At 43.6% G+C, this 19,573-nt stretch overlaps 1 protein-coding gene across 1 annotated transcript; it reads right to left on the bottom strand.

Annotated features, from left to right (window-relative positions):
• Window positions 1–9,646: 9,646 nt before the first annotated feature.
• Window positions 9,647–16,629, bottom strand: RND1 (Rho family GTPase 1). The gene is made up of 5 exons (XM_056798348.1): window positions 16,383–16,629; window positions 15,612–15,699; window positions 12,872–12,981; window positions 11,387–11,521; window positions 9,647–10,772 (listed from the first exon to the last, which is right to left on the bottom strand). The coding sequence occupies exons 1-5, from the start codon at window positions 16,500–16,502 to the stop codon at window positions 10,527–10,529; spliced, it is 699 nt and encodes a 232-aa protein (XP_056654326.1). The 5' UTR covers window positions 16,503–16,629; the 3' UTR covers window positions 9,647–10,526.
• Between the last annotated feature and the right edge of the window lie 2,944 nt (window positions 16,630–19,573).

Here is a 19,573-nt window from a genome sequence, read left to right as displayed (position 1 = left end):
AGAGGGTGGGGTGGTGTCCTGGAGACACGGAGCTAGTTTGCAGGGTTCTCCTATCGCAGAATTTTAGCGCAGGAAGAGATCTTAAGACTTAATGATGTCCCAGGCTTTCATTTTAACGGTGAAGAAAATGAGGCCATTAAATTTTCCTGGACTGGTAAAACTGCCAGGCCACCTGTTTTCCAAAGACACTTTTTGTGGAAGTACAGGGATGAGAATTATTTTCCTCGTCTGTTGTTGTGGGAGGCAGGGAACGAAGGAAACCAGCCTTTATTAACCGCTCAGGTTCTAAGCATTGTGCTAAATCCCTCAAGTACTTTCAGCTCTCCCCAAAAGCACCGTTTATTTCTGGATCTCGCACACGCTGCTGTCTTCATCACTTTAAATAGCCCTCAAAAAATAAAATACAGAGCTGCCTTTTTGGGATGGACCCAATGGGGTGGGAACTGATCCTCTCAGCCTCGGCACCTCCACGACACCTCCTAGACCTTGTTGTTATATTATAGCGGGGTTCTTTTTCCTGATGAGTGAGACTAGAGGGTCATCAAGGTCCCTTCCAACTCTCCAATTCTATGATTACATGAGTAATGAAGATAAAGAGCTATAGAAGACCCTTATACAACTCTACAATTTCAATCATTCCAGAGGGCAAGAAAATGGGGGCAGAGAGGCTGGGGTCTATGTTTTTCAAAGCTCAAAAGTCGATAGGAAGGGCTTCCTGGGCTTAATCTTCAGTGTATGTCTTGATGCTCGTCTGAGGTTTTCACTGCCTCCAGTTTGGGGATCAACTTTTTTTTGGGGGGGGGTTATATAAAGCACACGTCCATACTGGTAAATATTGTAAGAGCACACTCATGCATAGCCAGCCCCCCAACATAAAACCATAGATACACTGATGGGAAAGCTGACTCCAACAGTTCTTTCTTTGGAGGTGGATAGCATTCTCCTTCATAAGTCTTTCAGGATTGTCCCAGATCAATGCATTGCTGAAAATAATAGTAATCCAGATTTCACAGATAATCATCTTCCAATATTAGTTATTATGTACAATGTTCTCCCAGTTTTGCTTATTTCACTCTGCCTCAGTCCCAGCGGATCTTTCTAGCTTTTTCAGAAATGATCTTGTTCATCATTTCTTATAGTACTATAATATTCCGTTACCAGTATGTACCCCAATTTGTTCAGCCATTCCCAAATTGATAAACATTCCCTCAATTTCCAATTCTTTGCCATTGGATCAATTTTTAATCTGATACTACTATGCATGGACTTTCTGCTCCCTGTCCCTGTTCACTCTTTTATACTCTAGAGCTAGACTCCTTGCAGGTTTTCTGTTGGGCACAGCATCTTTTCTCCTACACCCACATACTACTACTGACAGAAAACAACAGGGAGGGACAAGTTATTGGGAGTGCACAGGGGTGTTCAGGAAGGACAAACACCTTTGCTGAGTCCTCTTCAAGGCTGCTGCTGATCCACCTTTGGTGTCCACCTGTGGCTCCTAAAAGCCGTAGCATTCACACTGGCTACACCTCAGTAAAACCATCATGGCAGGTGGGATAAACCTGGCTGAAGGTAACCAACAGTCTTCAAGCCTTTTGGTGAGTTAGGGGAAGTTGTTATTTTGTGGGACTCAGCTTAAATTATCTCAAAGCAACTGGACTGGCTTGGAAAGGACAGACATAAAAAACTAATTAAAGTAAAAAAGAAAAAAAGAAACTACTGATTTTTCTCCAGTTGTAATCCTGTACCTAAGGCATCTAAGAAGGAGATTTAAGATGAGGCTCTTTCCAGTGGGTTCTTGCAAATGCATAAAGCATGCAAGATAAACCCCAGATGAAGATTCCCCAGGCTCTGAAAGGCCCTGCATGCCATCATACTCCCAACTCAATTTGTAGGTTGGATCCCCTGGGGGAAACTATCCCTGGTTCAAGATGAATATGAATTCCTAAAACTAAAACTCACAAGTCCCATCAATGTGTTTGCATTTTCTCTAGTCAGGCAGAGGGCATAATTATTATTTAACAAAGCAAAGAATTTGGGGTAGCTAAGTGCCACTGTGGATAAAGCACTATGTCTGCAATTGGGACCACTTAAGTTCAAATCTGATCTTAGATGCTTCTTATCTTAGAGTTTTTACTAAAACAGAAAGTAAGAGTTTTGAGGGGGGGGGGACAAAGTCTTTTAACAAAATGACATAGTTAGAAACAGATCTGCAACAAACACACACAGAAGAAGTCAGAAGAATGGACACACATAGATCTTACAAATGAAAAGATAAAGAACAAATGTGGCTAAATAAATCAGATCCGTGTATTGCAGCAGGAATGAGGGCACCAGGAGTTCCAGAAAAACTTGAGAAGTCTTATGTGAATTGATGAAGAGTGAAGTGAGCAGAATCAAGAGATTATTGAGAAAGGCTTCTCTACTCTGATCAAGACAATGATCCAAGAGAATTTCAAGGGATCCATGATGAAACATGCTAATCACCTCCAGAGAGAGAACTGATAGACTCTGAGTGGAGATTGAACTTTTTTCACCTTCTTTGTTTTTCTTGGTTTTTGGCTACGTGGTGATTATGGAAAAATAGTGTGCATGAGTTCATGTCAATATTATATTGCTTACCTTCTCAAGAAGTAGAGGAAGGGGGAAGGGAGGGAAAGAATTTGGAACTCAAAATGTTAGAAAATGAGCATTAAAATTTAAAAAAAAACATATTATTAGGAAATATTTATCAAAATAAAAATATATTTTAAAAAGACTCTGATCAATCAATACAATGACCAACCATGATTCCCCAAGGATCAGTGGTGAAGCGCTATTCAGCTTCCCAACAGAGAGGTAATGTGAACTCAGAATGAGACATTTTTTGGACATGACCAATATGAGAACTAGTTTTGCTTAACTAGACATATTTATTACAAGAGTTTTATTTCTTTTTCTTTTTTAATGATAGGAAGGGGTTAGGGAAGGGAAAATATGGATTTTTATTCACTTAAAACCATTTCATTAAAAAAATCATATTATAAGTTATTCATCCCTTTCCCAGTTAATGGACATCCTATTTGCTTCCAGTTCTTTACAAAGTGTTGTTGTAAATAGTTTTGAATACATGGGTCCTTTCTCTGTGTCTTTGGACACTTTGGGATATGAGCCTTGTAGCAGAAAATTAGCTTCTTCTGAGTAGAGTTTATTTCATTCTTTGCCTTTCTATCCCCAGTGCCTTATCCTGTAGTAGTTTAATAAATGCTTGTTATTTGTTGATTGCTAGTGGTTTTGCTCAGTCAAAGTGAATTCTTGGTTATAATTCCAAACTGCTTTTTCAAATTGTTGCACTGGTTCACATATCTACTAAAAGTGCATTCATCCTCTCCAACAATTCTAGCTTGCTTCTTATTTTTTTAAACCCTTATCTTCTTCCTTAGCATCAATTCTAAGACAGAAGGGCCAGGATTGGGCAATCTGGGTTAAGGGTCACATGCCTAGGAAGTATCTGAAGTTAGATTTGAACCCAGGTCCTCTTATCTCCAGAACAGGCACTCTCCTATCCATCAGGCTACTTAGCTGTCCCTTTTTACAGAGGCTCAAAGAACTGTGACTGATTTAGTGGTCATAAGTGGTTCCTTGTATGGTGCCAGCTGCCTTTATCTAATATCATGGTTGTTGTCTGATGATGGCGGCCCTATCCCCACCCCCACTCAAGCTTTTCACTGTGTAGAGTGTAAGAAGAATTCACTAAATTTGAGCAACTTATCAATGGCTAAAGTAAGAAAAACTAACTTCTTGGATTCTTTCTTTCCTTTTTATAGTAAAAGATTGGAAAATCTATCTAGAATATTTTAGGAGTTAATTAAGTTTAAAATTTAATTGAAATTAAATTTATAAGTTAGAAATTTTATTGTTACTAATAATAGGTTGCTTGTTTTATGTAATGTATCCATTCTAATAGTAGTGTAACATAAACTGGCATTTTATGAATTGAATAATAGTTTTCAGGGAAATAAATATTTCTAGGAAACCTACCAGCAACCTTTAAAAAATAATCCTCTTTGAAAGTAAATCAGTTGAAAGGCATTTGCACAATGGATTAACTTAACTGAAACATAACCTCTACAAAATGCACTTGTAATAGGGTGACATTTTTGGAATCCATATTTGCTTAGTGCTTTTTTGTTTAAGGAATATAATCACATGACAAACATTACAACTTGAAAAAATTACATTGGATGGGTGGGGGGCAGCTAGGAGAGCCAGGCCTACAGATCAGAGGTCCTGGGTTCAGACACTTCCTAGCTGTGTGACCCTGGGAAAGTCACTTAACCCCATTGCCTCGCTCTTCTACCTTAGAACCAATATGCTGTATTGATTCTAAGATGGAAAGTAAGGGTTTTAAAAAATTGGATGCATAAAAGTTTAAGGAGTGAATATTTGCATTCTAAAAAATGTCCATTTAGCTGGACCTTTATTTTCTCTTTTGGCCTCGCTTGTCTGGAGAACATGAGTATTGAGATGGTTCAGTTCTTCTAATAATTCACTGGCCATGAGAGTCGTCTGCAACAACTGTTTGAGACTTGGCATTCTCTGCCTTCTCCCCTGGCACTGCACCAGAAACCACAGAATCAGAAGAGGACCATTTAAGAAACTTTCCTTTCTTTCGTTGGTTTCCATGGCCAAAGAGAACTCCCACAGCAGACCCAGACAGTAGACTCATCCAGACTTTATTCTTCACTAATGTACCCTTTGAGAAGCCCGGGTCACCTCCAGGCTTTAATGAGAGACTTGAGTAGAACTTTTGGAGGAAAAATCCCCAAACAAACTGAATAAGAACATTTGGAATTATCTAATTACACTTAAATCAATTGTATGAAATAATATTATGGACAAAGTCATAACAAATACATTTTTATATTTTTAAATCAAGGAAGCCACAGCTACAAATAAGTGTATCATTTTGTATTTTAATTCCTTCCCTACCTCCAAAATCGGGGTCGACGGGGCAGCTTAGGTGGCTCAGTGGAAAGAGTCAGGCCTGGAGTTGGAAGGTCCTGGGTTCAAATGTGACCTCTGACATTTCCTAGTTGTGTGATCCTGAGCAAGTCATTTAACTCCTGTTGCCTTGTAGTAAAGAGTAGTAAACTCTTCTGTTTCAGAAGGTATAGGTTTAAAAAGAAAATTTAAAAAGAAAACCTACTTTTTCTTCTTTCCCACCTAAGAGAAAATTGTTGTGTTTTCTTTTTCTTCAGCTTTTATGAAATTTCACTTCTCCTCTCCTTAACTATTTATGTTGTGGTAGAGGCTTATTTTCCCCCTAGTATGTAAATTCCCACTGGATTGATGGGAACTTGACTTTTACCATAGAGCCTACTTTTCTATTTACCCTCCTTCCTCTATCTAGCTTAGTTCTAAGCACATTAATTCATTAATTAGGCCCTTGATAAATAGTTGCTGTTTAACTGCAACTTAGGGAACAGCCGCTAGAGAAGAAATAGCAGGCTCCAAGATTAAAGCACTTAATACATTCTGAACATCGAGAAATAGCAATCAGTTCGACTTAGTTGGGTTTTTTTTTTTGCATCACTATAATAGTTATACCATTCCACAGTTATTTCAATTAAAAATGAATTTATTCACATGTGCAATGCATACTGGATGCGAGGCAAAAAGACCAAAACAAATCAAAAACCAAAGAAGACGATTTTTGGCTTCAGGGAATGCATATTTTACTGAAAACTGACAAAGACACAGGGACTTCAGAACTGAGCAGCTGGACACTTTCACATTTAGGTGTACCCATATTCTTTTTTTTTAAATTTCATTTATTTTATTTTTTCCCATTTTGATCAATTTTGTGAGTAATCTCATAAAACCAAAATCCCAAAACATAAACCCAGATAACCAACTGAAAAGTCGCATACTTTCATCTGTAGTCTGACTCCCACAGTTCTTTCTCTGGAGGTGAAGAGCATTCTTTGTTCTAAATCCCTCAGAATTGTCCTGGATCGCTGCCTTGTTTAGAGTAGCAAAGTTGATCATTCCACGATATTGCTGTTACTGTGTATAATGTTCTTCTGGTTCTGCTTACTTCACTCTGCATCAGTTCATGTAGGTCTTTCCAGCTCTTTCTGAAATCATCCTATTCAGCATTCCTTACAGCACAATAGTATTCCATCACCCCCACGTACCACAATTTGTTCAGCCCTTCCTCAGTGGATGGGCATCCCCTCAATTTCAATTCTTTGCCAATACAAAAAAGAGCAGCAATAAAAAATTCATCTACCTATATTCTAAGTTCAGCATTGCCTTGTAGAAAGAGTGTTTACCATGTCATGGAACCTGGTTTTAACCTTCCTTTTGAGCCTCACTACTTGTGTGACCTTAGTCAAGGCACTTAAATGTTCTGGGTCCCAGTTTCCTTATCAAAAGAATGAGTCTTGGGACTAGATCCTTTCCAACTTAAAATATACGATCCTAAAATGAGTGAGGCAGCTTAGTGGCACAGTAGATAGAAGGCTGGGCTTAGAGACAAGAAGACCCAAGTTCAAATCTGAACTGAACCCTTTTTACTTCATTTCTTCATCTGTAAAATGAGCTGGAGAAGGAAATGGCAAGCCTCTTCAGTATCTTTGCCAAGAAAACCCCAGATGGGGCATCTTGGTAGCACAGTGGATAGAGTACCAGGTCTGAAGTCCAGAAGACTTGGATTCAAATCTGGCCTCAGAAACTTTGTGACCTAGCTTTGCGACCTTGGACAAATCCCTTAACCCCAATTGCTAGCCCTTACTGATCTTCTGCTTTGGAACTAATTCTTAATGTTGCATTTAAGATGGAAAGGAAAATTTTTTTAAAAGGCATGTAATTATGCAATGATTAATCACTTTATTATTTCTTGTTCAGTCGTTTTAGTCCTGCCTAACTCTTGTACTATGGAGGGGGGAGGGTCAGGAATCAAAGTTAGAAAGGTCCAAGAGAGAGAGGGGACAGATAAAAGAAAGCACTACTTCCTCTCTTAGGTAAGACTACAATAAGGGAAGAGGAGAGGTTTTGTTCAAGGTCCAGAGCTGAAAGGTAAGAAGGAAAAATTTGCTTTGAAACTCTGGTTTTTGGTTTCCTTCCCTAATAGATGGTTGTCCTGGTTTCTCCTAGAACATCAGATGGAAAGGATGATCAGTCTCTTCTGGATTAACCAAATCTATTTATTCTTTGGAGTATTTGGGAATGGTAGGAAAATTAGGAAATCCCTAATTACTTTTTATCCTAAATTCCCCCCAGAGGTTTAGGGCTCGGGTCTGGGGACCTGGAGAAATTGTAGCCAAGCCATTGGATTTTCCTGATCTAGAGTCAATTGAAGATCTTCTTGGGTGGATAGTCTCTTCTGTTCCCCACAGGGAAAAAGTCTCTAGCCACTACTGAAAAGATGTTGACTAATCTGATTTTTCATATAACTGAGGGACCACGAAGGTTGAGCTCAGCAGGATGCTCCTTCTCTCTTCTTGTTCAAAAGAGAAAGAACCCAGTTTCCAACTGCAGATCTGCCTTTCTTGGCTAGAGGTTCTAGCCCCATCCACCATTGACAGCAGAATTCCATCCTCTTTCTGCATGATGTTTTTTCAACAAGTCCTTGAAATGCAGTCTGTGATCCTCTCATCCACTCTCTCCATGACTTCATTTGGGGTTTTCTTTTTTTCTTTGAAACCCATAACCTTCTTTCTTAGTTTCAATTCTAAGACTGAAGAGTGGCAAAGGTCAGGCAATTGGGATTAAGTGACTGACACCAGGTTCAAGTCTGGTCTCAGACACTTCTTAGCTGTGTGACCCTGGGCAAGTCACTTGACCCCCATTGCCTAGCCCTTACTGCTCTTCTGTCTGGGAACCAATACACAGTATTGACTCTAAGACAGAAGTAAGGATTTTAAGAAATAATAAGAAGTGACTTGCTCACGGTAATGCAGCAAGTTAAAAGCTGAGGCAGGATTTGAACCAAGGTTTCTTTCACTAGGCAGCTATTCCTCTGGATTATCTTTTTCTCTTTGAAGCCACTTTTAGGGCAGCCAAACCTTGCATAACTGTCCATCCAAAAGGGTGGCTGGGGGGGTGTAATTAACCTGGTAACCAGCAGAGGGCCCCTCCCTTTTCATCCCAATGAGGTGGTTAGACCAAAAACAAAACAAAAAACCCAAACTAGACCCTGGCCACAGGCGCCTGGAGGTTAGTAAGAGCTTGGAGGTGGGATGGAGGGGGCCAAGGGAGCCAGCCCAGGGAGGATGAGGGATGAGAGAGGCAGGGTTGAAATAAAGAGGGGGGAAAGCAACATTCTCCCTCATGGTCTTTATTGGACCATGCTTTTTAGGGGAAAGTGGGAGTAAATGGCTGGTCTGGAACACAGGGATCCTGCTCATTTCAGCAGCAACAGCCCCCAAATAGGGATGGCCGGGTGGTTCAGTGGATAGTGTCAGACCTGAAGACTCAGACACTTCCTAGCTGGGTGACCCAGGACAAGTCACTTAGTCCCCCTTGCCTAGCTCTTGCCGCTCTTCTGCCTTGGAACCAATATTCAACATCAAGTCTGAGAGAGAAAATAGGGCTTAAAAAATAAACAAACTGCCACATGCCCATTTCTCCTCTGCACTGATGCTCAGGGAAGGTCTGGGTTTCTGGTTTCTGATCACTAGGATAAGTGCAGGGAAGAGCTTTCACTTCCCTCTTTCTATCACTTAGAGAGATCAGAATGAACAATCACTCTCTTCATTCTCCATCCGCACCAAGAATTCGACTTAGATGAAGGTGTTTGGGCCCTTACACTTATGGCTGGGCTGTGGTTTCCTTCTGTTCTGAGCTCCTTCAATAATAATTTTAAAAAATAACAATAATGTCCCTAGGTCAGTCAAAAATATTGGTTAAACCTATGCTAGATGCTAGTCATTGTGGGAAACACTGGAGTGTTTGGCATATAGAAAGCCCTTAATATGTGTTCATTGAATGAATTATTGGATGCAAAAGGATTGGTGACAAAAAGAGGGAGAAGCTAGACCCTGCCCTCACCCACCTAATGGGGAGGCAACAAGCAAACAAGCTCTAAGTCATTACCAGAGGGAAGCCACTAGAATTAAGAGGAGGTGGGGAAAGCTTCCTGTAGAATGTGTGATTTTAGCTGGGACTTAAAGGAAACCATGGAGTCAAGAGGAGGAAATGAAGAGGAAGAGTGATGGATACCAACAATTTTCCAAGGGGAGGAAAAAATGCCAGACTTCTGCCAGTGCAATAATTCTTGCCAGGAAGGACTGGAGTTGGGAAGAGAGAAAAAGAAGATGAATTTTTAAATAAGATTGAGTTAGGGAAGGGCGCTTAGTGGATAGTCAGTCTTGGAGATGAGAGATTCTGGGTTTAAATGTGGCCTCTGACACTTCCTCGCTGTGTGACCCTGGATAAGTCACATAACTCCAGGAGTTTATCCCTTTTCTCCCTCCTCCACTCTGGAACTGCTATTTAATACTGATTCTAAGACAGAAGGTAAGAGTTTAAAAAGAAAAAAGGTGGAGTTAGAAAATATCTAAGGAAGGCCCCTAGACCAGCTACTTCCCTTTTCTAAGGGAAATAGCAAGGAGAATGGGAAGATTATTAAAGGGAAAAGAAAGTAACCAAGAAAACGGAGTCTGATTTCATATGTTATATTTTCAATAATAAATAAGTTTTCTTTAAACATGGAACATGTAACAGATTGAAACACTCCTCCTTCCCTCCCCCCAAACCAACCACCTCCAAAGACAAAAGTCCAGAAAACAAATTCCACCCGTGCTGCCCCTGCAGAGGACTGAGAAAACTTGTGCCCCCACCTGCCCCTGCCCCTGGCAGCGAGCCCCCGCCTCATGCTCTGGCAGGAGAAAGGGGTCAGGGCTTCTCCCTCGGACCCTAGGGACTTGGGTGAGAAGCGTGTGGATGTTGAATGTCACCTCTAGATGAGACATGGGCTGTGCAAAGAGATGAGGTTCCTCCTCGGGGGCTCTGTCTAAACTTTAGCCCTTCTGACTTAAGGGAGGAAGTCCCCGAGCTAAGCTGCCGGGGCAGATCCCTCCGCTACTCACCGAGGCATCCCCGCTCCCCAGCTGGCTCCTGGGAGGGGAACGGGGGCCAGGGGGGCCCGGCTTTCCCCATCTGCCTCCCAGACAGCATGGAAACATTGCATGGAAGATGCTGAGGATGGAGGCACCTGACCCTGGGCCCATGAGGCCAGAGAACCTCCTGCACCCCCCACCCCCTCGCACGTCCTTCCTCCTGGGCAGGAGGCCCAGGAGCATGCCGGCCCCTCTCCACGACTCTACTGCCTGGCCTGGGGTGTGATGATTCTCCCTCTGGATCAGATCCTCGTCCTGGGCCCGTGCCATCCCCATCACTCTCTAAGCCCTCACCATGGCTATCTGAAAAAACTCATGTCTGGTGTCCTAAAATGTCTCATCCTCCCTCTCCCCATGCCTCCTCTCCCCAGGAGAGGAAGTGGGAGGAAATGGAGGTCACCCCCACCCCAGACCTCCCCTTCACATGATGGAGCAGCTTTTGGCCTTTTCCTTCTTGAAGGTAGAAGAGATGAGTTCAGATCTACTGGGGAGGTGCAGGAGCCGTTTGGAGAGGCTGCGCGAGGGGCTCTTGGGCGGCAGAGGGCTGCCCTTGTTCAGACACACCATCGACGCTGTCCGGAAGATGCTGTGGACGCTCTTTTCTGAAGTGAAAGCTGAGCATTCCAGGTAAATCTGGGCACCGAGCTGCTTGGCTGTGGCACATCCCTGCGGAGACATGAACCACCTTCATTTGATTTACCCTCAATGTCTTCCTGGTCCAGATTCCAGGTTTCTGACACCACAAAAGAACAGCTCGGCTGTTTTCTGGTAAAATTTGTTTACACTAAACATGTGAATCGCCCATGTGGGTGACTGCTTTGTGGACTGTAGCTACCCCATCACTTTCCACCCATTATTTATATTATTATTATTATATATTATATATGTTATAAATTTATATATACTATATTACATATCATGATAATATATTACATACATATAAAATGGAATTATATGCTAATATAATTTAATATGCTAATATAATATATCATATCTATAATTCATAAATCACTGCATTTATTATGATTTATAAATATGTCTATAACATAAAATAAATAGATTTATTGTAATATAATGTTGCTATATTATATTATAATAAAATGTAACTTATAATACGTCATTATATAACATAGTAACACTATTATATTATGTTTCTAAAGGCAGTGGGTAAAGTCATCCTGTGAGGGGTCACGCTGTTCCCAGGACTGCTATGTTCATCAGCTATCCCAGGTAGCCTCTTACTGCAAGTTACAACCCCCCCCCCCCCCTCCAACACACACCTGTTCATGGGAGATGGGCGCTTGCTTCTGGTGGGACAGCTCCATCAGTGTGCTCAGGTCTGTCCTCAAGTCCGTCTTGCAGCCAATGAGCAGCACTCGGGTGCTGGGACAGTAATCTAGAATCTCCATCTTCCACTGAAGGACCAGGTAGACAGAGAGGACAGGAAGGGAAGGGAACATGTATTTATTAAGCACTTAGTATATGCCAGGCTTTATGCTGAGGACAGACATCACTAAGGAATGAACCAGAACCAGAACCAGGAGAATTCCTCATGGGAGATTTATATCACACCAAGTTCATTGGCTGTCCTGTTCTCCATCAGACTTTCCATTATCTCCATGTGGCTAAACATGGCCTATTACCTACGTGCCACTGAAATGGTTATCCAGGAGGCCTGCTTCCCCCCTCCTCCTCAGTCCTCCGGGGGGGCCCATGGAATATTGGACTCACAGGCCTACCACCATGACTCACTCTCCCCCCTCTTTCTCCATATCAAGGGCACTGGGTTCTAGTGTTCCCTGGAGAAAACAGAGGTGATGGGAGTGGGAAGTAGGGACAGAGAAATGGGGGAAAAGAGGAACAACCTGAACAAGGCCAGTGGAATTATAATCGACATCACAGGAAATAGAGATCTTATGACCCAGGCAAGGATGGATTCTGTGACTCCCTTATCAGAGAAAGTTCATCTCTGTGACCTCTCCCTCTTTTCCTCTCTCTCCCTTCCCCCCCTTTCCCTTCCTCTCTCTCTCTCCTTCTCTCTCTCCCCTTTCCTCTCTCTCTCTCCTTCTCTCCCTTCCTCTCTCTCCCTCTCTCATCTCTCTCTCTCCCTCTCCCTCTCTGATTTCTCTCTCTCCCTCTCTCATCTCTCTCCCTCTCTCATCTCTCTCTCTCTCCCTCTCCCTCTCTGATTTCTCTCTCTCCCTCTCTCATCTCTCTCCCTCTCTCTCCTTCCCTCCCTTTCTCCAGGGAATGGAGATGTATATCTTCTCCCTCTTGTCAACAAGCCAAGCACCCAAGGAAAGAACCCTGAAGTCAGAACAAGCAAGTTCCCAAGGGACCTTGCAAGGCAGTAAGTAATCTGTACTTCCTTGGCAAAAGAAAAAAAAGCCCTTCGGTAGCAGATTAAGTCTATGTCAGTCAGGGGCCCTCAGTTCCAGGGTGACCTGGTTTCAAACTGCTTCCAAAATGGTACCTATGAATACGATTTTATTGCCTATCCTGTGCCCCCCTTACTGAGAAGTTTCTCAGGTTTCTTACAACATTCCCTGCTCCGACTGACAGCAGTTTGCTAGGTCTTTAAGGGGAGAAGAATCCTAGATTAACCATCAAGAGACCTAGATGTTCATGGCAACATCCATCTTTGGGCAAGGCATTTTACTAATCTGGGTCTCCCTGCCTCATCTCTAAATGAAGGGGGCTGGCTTGGAAGACCTCTCCGGTTCCTTTCAGCCCAAATATCCCAGGGTTCTTGGAGTCTCGCTCACCTTTTTGAGTGCGCTGTCCAGAGTCTCAGGCCGGCTGACGTCAAAGCATAGCAATACTGCATCTGAATCGCTGTAGCACAGTGGACGGACATTGTCATAGTAGGGAGAACCTGGAGTAGGAAGGGGAATAGGAGAAGGAAGAAGAGGGGTCGGTGAATTTAGGTAATTGCTGTCCCTGCCTTTGCCACCATGATCCCAGCCAGCATCAGAGCAAAGACCTCTTCTACTTAGATGTAGTCAACAAGAAAAAATAAAATCCTTTCCCTTTCTATAGTGAAAAGCCCACCAGGCACACATTTTCTTGGCCCCCATATGCCGGTCTGCTCCCCTCCCCCTGGTCTTTCCTGAGCAGTTAAGCTAGTCCTTTGTAAAAATGTAAAGGCAGAAGGGGGGGAGGGAGACAAATGAGGGGAAGATCAATAGCCTTTGTCCCCCAAATCCAATAGAACCTAGAGTATAAGAAGAGATGAAAGGAGGGGGAGAGAAATAAAGAAATCTGACCCCATCTGGGGCTCCTTTAGTTTCAACAGTAGAAGTGCTGCTAAAATCCAGCCAGTTTCTTCATAGGCCAACATGTCGCCAAACCTAGGGCTCATAAAGGGCCCAGATCTATTTCTAGTCTCCTCAGTGCTCATCCTCTTCACCTTCCCTCCAGTTCCAGTGTCTCCCCCCTTAGGAAATGACTCTACTGGTTACATAACAAGCTGCCAAGCTCCCCTGCCACGGGGTCAAAGCTGGAGGAATTACGGCATGAAGGGGGAGAGGGAAGGAAGGAAAGCCCCAAGTCTCCAGTACCTCTGTCCCCAACTTCTAAAATCCCCATCTCCAGAAATGGATAAGATAAATCGCCAGGACCTATGTGACACTTAATAATGCCAACAGCTGCCCAGATGTGGATGGCAGGGAAGAGGTCCCAGGGAAAGGGGGTTAGCTGTTAGTCTGGGTGGTCCAGCATGGGAGACCGATGGGATCAGGCCAGCCTACCCATTTCCTCCCCAGGAGGAGGAACAGTATCAGCTTTGGAACCCAGACACTCCGTGCTGAGAATAGCAAGCAGCCTTTCTCCCTGCACCCGCAATTACCATGGAAACTGGGGGGAATCCAAGCTTATGACAGGAGCTGAGAAAAAGGGGAGAAAGGACGACAACTCTCTCCCCTGCACCACCGCCTCCTTTTGAGGTAGGGTCATATCATTGCAGCATAGGGAAAGAGAGAATATTATAGCACAAAGGGAATGGGGGGGGGAGCAGGATTGAAAGCACTGCCTCCATTTTGGCTTCAGTCAGACCCCCTCCTCCAGATCTGACAAGGAAATCAGTGGAACAAGTCTTTGCTTCAAACCCCTTCCTCAACATGGATGCTCCCTGTCCCACAGCCCTCTCTATTTTCTTCCTCCTTCCTGATGGATACCTAGCTGAGAAGGGGAGTGTGAGGACTGTTGGGAAGGGAGGAATTTTTTTTTTTTCAGGACTTGGTAGGGAAAGGATGAAAACCCTTTTTTCCCATTGCTCCCCTGCTCTCTATGAGGATACTAGAGCTGCAGTCAGAGGGGTGTGAGAGAAGGTGCTGAGATACATAATCCAGACCTGCAGCCCCTCTGCATTTCAGGTCAGCTGGGAGTATAGGGCAGTGCCAGGCTCCCTATCTGGACCACCTGCCACTTTTCCCATTTATTCCTCTTCTCCCAGGAGCTCCCGGGGAGAGACCAAACAATAGGGCTTTGGGTGAGTAGGGCATTATATTTCTGTAACAGGAGACTGTCTGACAGAGTTCCCCTTTAAACTCCACCTGAAAAGCACTTGGGGGGGAGGCATGGGGGAAGGAGGCAAAAAGATTTGTTTCTTCCCTATTCCTTGTTTTTAATCCTGGATAATGGCTCTAGGCCCAATTTGGAAAAAGAAAACAGCCATTGAGTCATTTGGAGGTTTAGGATGGTCAGAAGCAAAGCAAAGGCTTTTCTAGCGCAGAGGCCATGGCTCTTAGAATCTGTGATGGGGCTGCAAAGACGTCATTTCTCCACATTCTGGGAAAACAGGGTGTCTGTTTTTGTCTCCCCCCCCCCTCCAGTAAGTTGCATCTTTAGAGCCATCCCCTCCCTTCCCTCCATTTGCCACAGAAAAGAGTTCTGTACATTAAATGTTTACCATTTCCTCATCCTCCCAAATACCAGATAATACATTTCCTCACCCATGAACTGCAGTAGCTAATGCTGTGTTACTGCTGCCATCCTTGAAATGGAGTATGGGAAAAACAATAAACCAGACACAAAACACACACACACACACACACACACACACACACACACTCCCAGTTACATTCCTAACCTACTTCTTTCATATAATTCTTACCTCTCACCCCCAACAAGCTAATTCCCTTCCTTTTATTCTTAACTGTCTCCTAAAGGAATTAATTCTATTTGTTTCATTGAGTTTGATAGGGAGGAGGGGAGAGGGGCCCCAGCAATGCCACATCCAAATGCTACAACCCTTGACCTTCTATGTCTAGCCTGCTCAGCCTATAGCACCAACACAGGCACTGTCAATTAGCTGATTCTCAGTCCTAGAACTCTCTGAGGTTTGCCAACTTTGTATTCCTCAGACCATCCAACTGGCATGACTCTGAAGCCAAAACGAACATCCCTTTTCTCTCCATTCCCTAACTCCACTAAAGGGAAGGCCATCTCCAGGGAGAAAACAGCTGCTACAGGTAGGGACAGAACATATGGAATCAGCATTCTTACCTGAGGTGTCCCAGAGACTGAGCTCCACCCTTTGTTCCTCTGTCTCCAGGCAGGCGGTATAATTCTCAAATACAGTAGGCACATAAGTCTGGGGGATGAGAAAGGGAAGAAACAGCCACCCTTGTACCCTTGCCCAAGGCTCTTTTGCTTCCCAGTCCTTAGCTGAGCCTCTATGGGCAGTGCCACTCACTCTCCCACCTCCCTGTAATGTCAGGTGATGTGGGAGGCAAGGGAATCCCAGGTGAAAGGCATACTCTTCAGAGCAGCCCTTAGTCTAGGGCGAAAGACAAATGCACTTATTCTCCTTCATTCCATTTCCCCATTTTAGGGTGGGAGCCCAATTCTCTCTTCCCCATCACCGGGCTGAATACAATTACCTCCGCTAGGAGGGAACAGTAGAAGCCGGAGACAACAGTATGCCTGGCTGAGGCACTGCTCATAAGCAGAGCCCTAGGAAAGGAAAGGGTGGGTTACAGACAAGAGGAAAGTCTCGCTTGGGAAACTGAAAAAAAAAAATTCCTTCGGCCCTGGGGAAAGGAGGAGGGGTGCGAAAGGGGCAATGCAGAGGCTCCTCTAGGCAAGGAGGACTGATGATGAAGAGCACAAGAATGAGACCTGCGGGATGACAGCAGCTGGACAGGTCTCAGGGGGACCTCGTCTCAGCACCCGGTGGTAAGTGGGTCGTGGCTGGGGCCAGAAGGCACCGGGGCTCCGGTCGGGCTGGCCGGGGAGGGAGGGGTTGGTGGGCGCTCTCTCCATCAGTCAGCTCACCTCTGGGTAGCAGTCCTTAGCTAGCACCTGTAACATCGCTGTCTTCCCACACTGCACATCCCCTACCAGGACGAGTTTACATCTGGCCACAGCTGGCTGGGGGGGCCGTCTCTCCTTCATGGTCTCTTCGGCTTCCACCGGGACACAGATCGAACAGGGAGAGGGGAACCCTCCAGCAAGAGCTCCGAATAAACCCCAAACCACTCCCCGGCCTCCCTCCAACTGATGGAGAGGCTGGTATGACCACCTTATATCCCGACGGCTCAGCCAATCATGGGAGGAGGTGGTCCCCCTCAGAGCCAATCCCTGAAACGAGATTTCCCCTTTCTCCGTCCTGCCAGTAACCAATGGCAGAGGGAGCTGAGTCAGAGCCTTTCCTCCCCCTCCACCTCTTTTTCTCCTTAAAGCTGCAACCTCCCGGTCCCCCAAAGAGGGGATTCCCGGGCTTCGGTTTGTATTTACATACGAGTGGGGGGAAAGGGAAGGAGATGAACCCAGGTATTGATGGGAAGCAAGTGAACGAGCCAGCCCGGAAGGCAGGAAGTTATTAAGCTGGACTTTTGAAAGTACTGAAATTTGCCCCAGAGGTAGAAGAGACGACTTGCAAAACAACCCTTAGTCCTTCTCCACGTGGCTCCGCTTCTTATCCCCTCGCTTCTTCCCCAGCTTTTTTTTCTTTCTCCAGGAAGCCCTCCTGGAATCACCGGTGGAAAACACACCATCTCACAACTTAATCTCCCAATTGCTCCGGGCAACAAACTATCAAAAACAAGTTACCAAACATGACGAACTAAGCTGGCACAAGGAGTTTCCTCATTGGAAATTCCCAGTATTAATGAAAATCATAGGATCATCCCCCCTCCGTACCCCGATCTTCCCCCCCAAAAAACTGCACACACACAACAATGAGAAACTAAAAAGACACATTTGAGAAAACAACACAAATGATTTGGGGGGAGGGGAGAGGAAGGTCAGGAAAGATGGGGGGAAAGTCCAGAAATCTTCAAAAGGAAGCTGAACGATTATCAGGGATATCCTGAATTAGAACATAAAATCGGGTGCAAGAGATTTTAAAGATCAACATTAAAGATTTTAGGCTCCCATCCCCTCCTTTGATAGATAAATAAATTGATATTCAGAGAACTTAAGTAACTGTTAGTCAGGATCAAAGCTATTCAGGATTCAAACCCGGGTTCTCTCTACCAGACGGCCATCCTACTAAGAGGAGATTCCTGTTTAGGTACAGGCTGGAATGGATTTTTTTCTTTTGGTCCATTCCGATTCTGAGATTCTGTAGCTACAAAAAATGAATCTCCCACCTGTAACAAGCAGTCCTCACTGCACACCATGTTTGTTCTAACATACTACTCTCAACTTCCTGTCTGAGTCAGGGCCAAGTTCAATTGAAAAGTTCCCACAGAAATCAAGGTGACGTTGTTTGAATAAAGTCTGACTGAAGCCTGAGCCAAGGACTTCAGAGAGTCAGGAGTTATAGGCCAAAAGTCACCAAGGTGATTCATGAACCTTACCCCAAACACTGTTCTGTCATAAGCTCTAGACATGGAAGGAATCAGTCAAATCTTCCTTACTCAACCTTCCTATGGAAACAGCTTGATTGAAAAGATCCTTTAAATTATCATGAGCTTTTACAAAGGCTAAATAAATGAGTCATGCCATTGAGGAGGGTTGTATATCAGGAGACCTGAACCCTAGACCCAACTGTGCCATTAATTTGCTTTGTGACCTCATACAACTCACAGTTTACTCATCTGCAATTCAATTCATCAAACATTGAAGTGCCTGCTATGTGCCAGGCATTTTGCTAAGTGATGGAAAATGGGAAAGTAAGAGCATCTGATCTCTAAAGTCCTGATTATCAGCTTTAAAATTGAGCCTATGAAAAATTGTGAAATAGGGAAAAATCCCAGCTTCCATCAAGGCACAGCTTATCTGTTCTGTACAGATTCTGTGTCCCACTTCTATGGGACTTTACTTTTTGAAACTGATGATAAATTTGACTGACATCTTAAATATTAACATCTGAACTTAGATGTTAATATCATAAGAAGAAACTTCAATCAGATTTGAAAACTTGTAGATTCTAATTTGCTAACATTTTAATTTTGAGCTTTAGTTATCCTTGGGAAAAAATACGCCTTTATTTTGTAAAGTATATTCCTGAATTTTAAATCATTTTTGATCATTACTATTCATTTAAAAACATTTTAATTATTATTTTAAAATTGAAAAGTTGTAAAGATTTCCCAAGTAGAATGTTTTAAAGGAGAAAGCACTGAGAGATAGCCACACCCAGCCTTTGTATAGGATCATTACATATTTGAATGGAGATGTTTCTTATTTGGAGGGAGGTGGTGTATGAATCCCACAGGTAGCACAGCTGCCACCTTTTCCTGCCTTAGCTTGATGTTGCCTCAAAAGCTTACCTCTAGGCCTGTTGGGTGTGGGGAGAGAATCAATTTAAATTTAAGTTATTAATCTCTCTATGCTTATGGAAATCTCTCCTGATTATGGAAACATGCTTACTGAGGGGGTGCTATTCAATGTGCCTCCACTGAGTTTGTGACTTCTGAATAGAATTAGCCTCTGTTCTTCCTCCTTTGCTAGGTCTCAACCTCAATGGAAACATCTCTATTTTAAAAATCCAAAACATTCCCTATCTATTGTTGAGTCTTATTTCTATTTTCATAGCATCTCTAGTATATGTCCCCTTCTCTCTATTCACAAAGCTACTACCCCGGACACCTCATCAGCACACACTTGGTCTTTTAATAATCTTCTCATTGAAGCAGAACCCTCAAGTCTCTCTCTATTTTCATTCATCTTCCAGTCAGCTGCCAAAGTGATTTTTCCAAAAATTCAGGTCTGACTTGCTCAGTAAAATTCTCGGGCTTCCTATTACCTTCAGGACCAAATATACGTAATATTTAACACATTACCTCTAGCATTTGTTTGGCACTTGAAGTTTGTTGTAACCTGATTTGTTCTTACAGTTCCTGTCTTCTGAAATTGGACTTACTTCCAGTCAACCTATCATCTATCAGCTCTAGCCTACTTGATGTTCCTTACACATAGCACTCCATCTCCTAATTCTGTCTTCTCACTGCTCTCCCTTATGCCTGAAATGCTCTCCTTCTTCATCTCTACCACCTGGCTTTCCTGGTTTCCTTTAA

Source organism: Monodelphis domestica, chromosome 5, assembly GCF_027887165.1.
Source record: "Monodelphis domestica isolate mMonDom1 chromosome 5, mMonDom1.pri, whole genome shotgun sequence".
NCBI classification, from domain to species: domain Eukaryota; kingdom Metazoa; phylum Chordata; class Mammalia; order Didelphimorphia; family Didelphidae; genus Monodelphis; species Monodelphis domestica.
The sequence above is the reverse complement of the archived record's forward strand: the minus strand, read 5'-3'. Positions and strand labels throughout refer to the sequence as shown.

Excerpts from the sequence above, each read along its gene's own strand:
- RND1 (XM_056798348.1), bottom strand. The coding sequence starts at position 16,502 with ATGAAGGAGAGACGGCCCCCCCAGCCAGCTGTGGCCAGATGTAAACTC. Across the intron at positions 15,700-16,382 it reads CTAAGGACTGCTACCCAGAG|ACTTATGTGCCTACTGTATT; the intron begins GTGAGCTGACTG and ends CTCATCCCCCAG. Across the intron at positions 12,982-15,611 it reads CAGTCTCTGGGACACCTCAG|GTTCTCCCTACTATGACAAT; the intron begins GTAAGAATGCTG and ends TTCCTACTCCAG.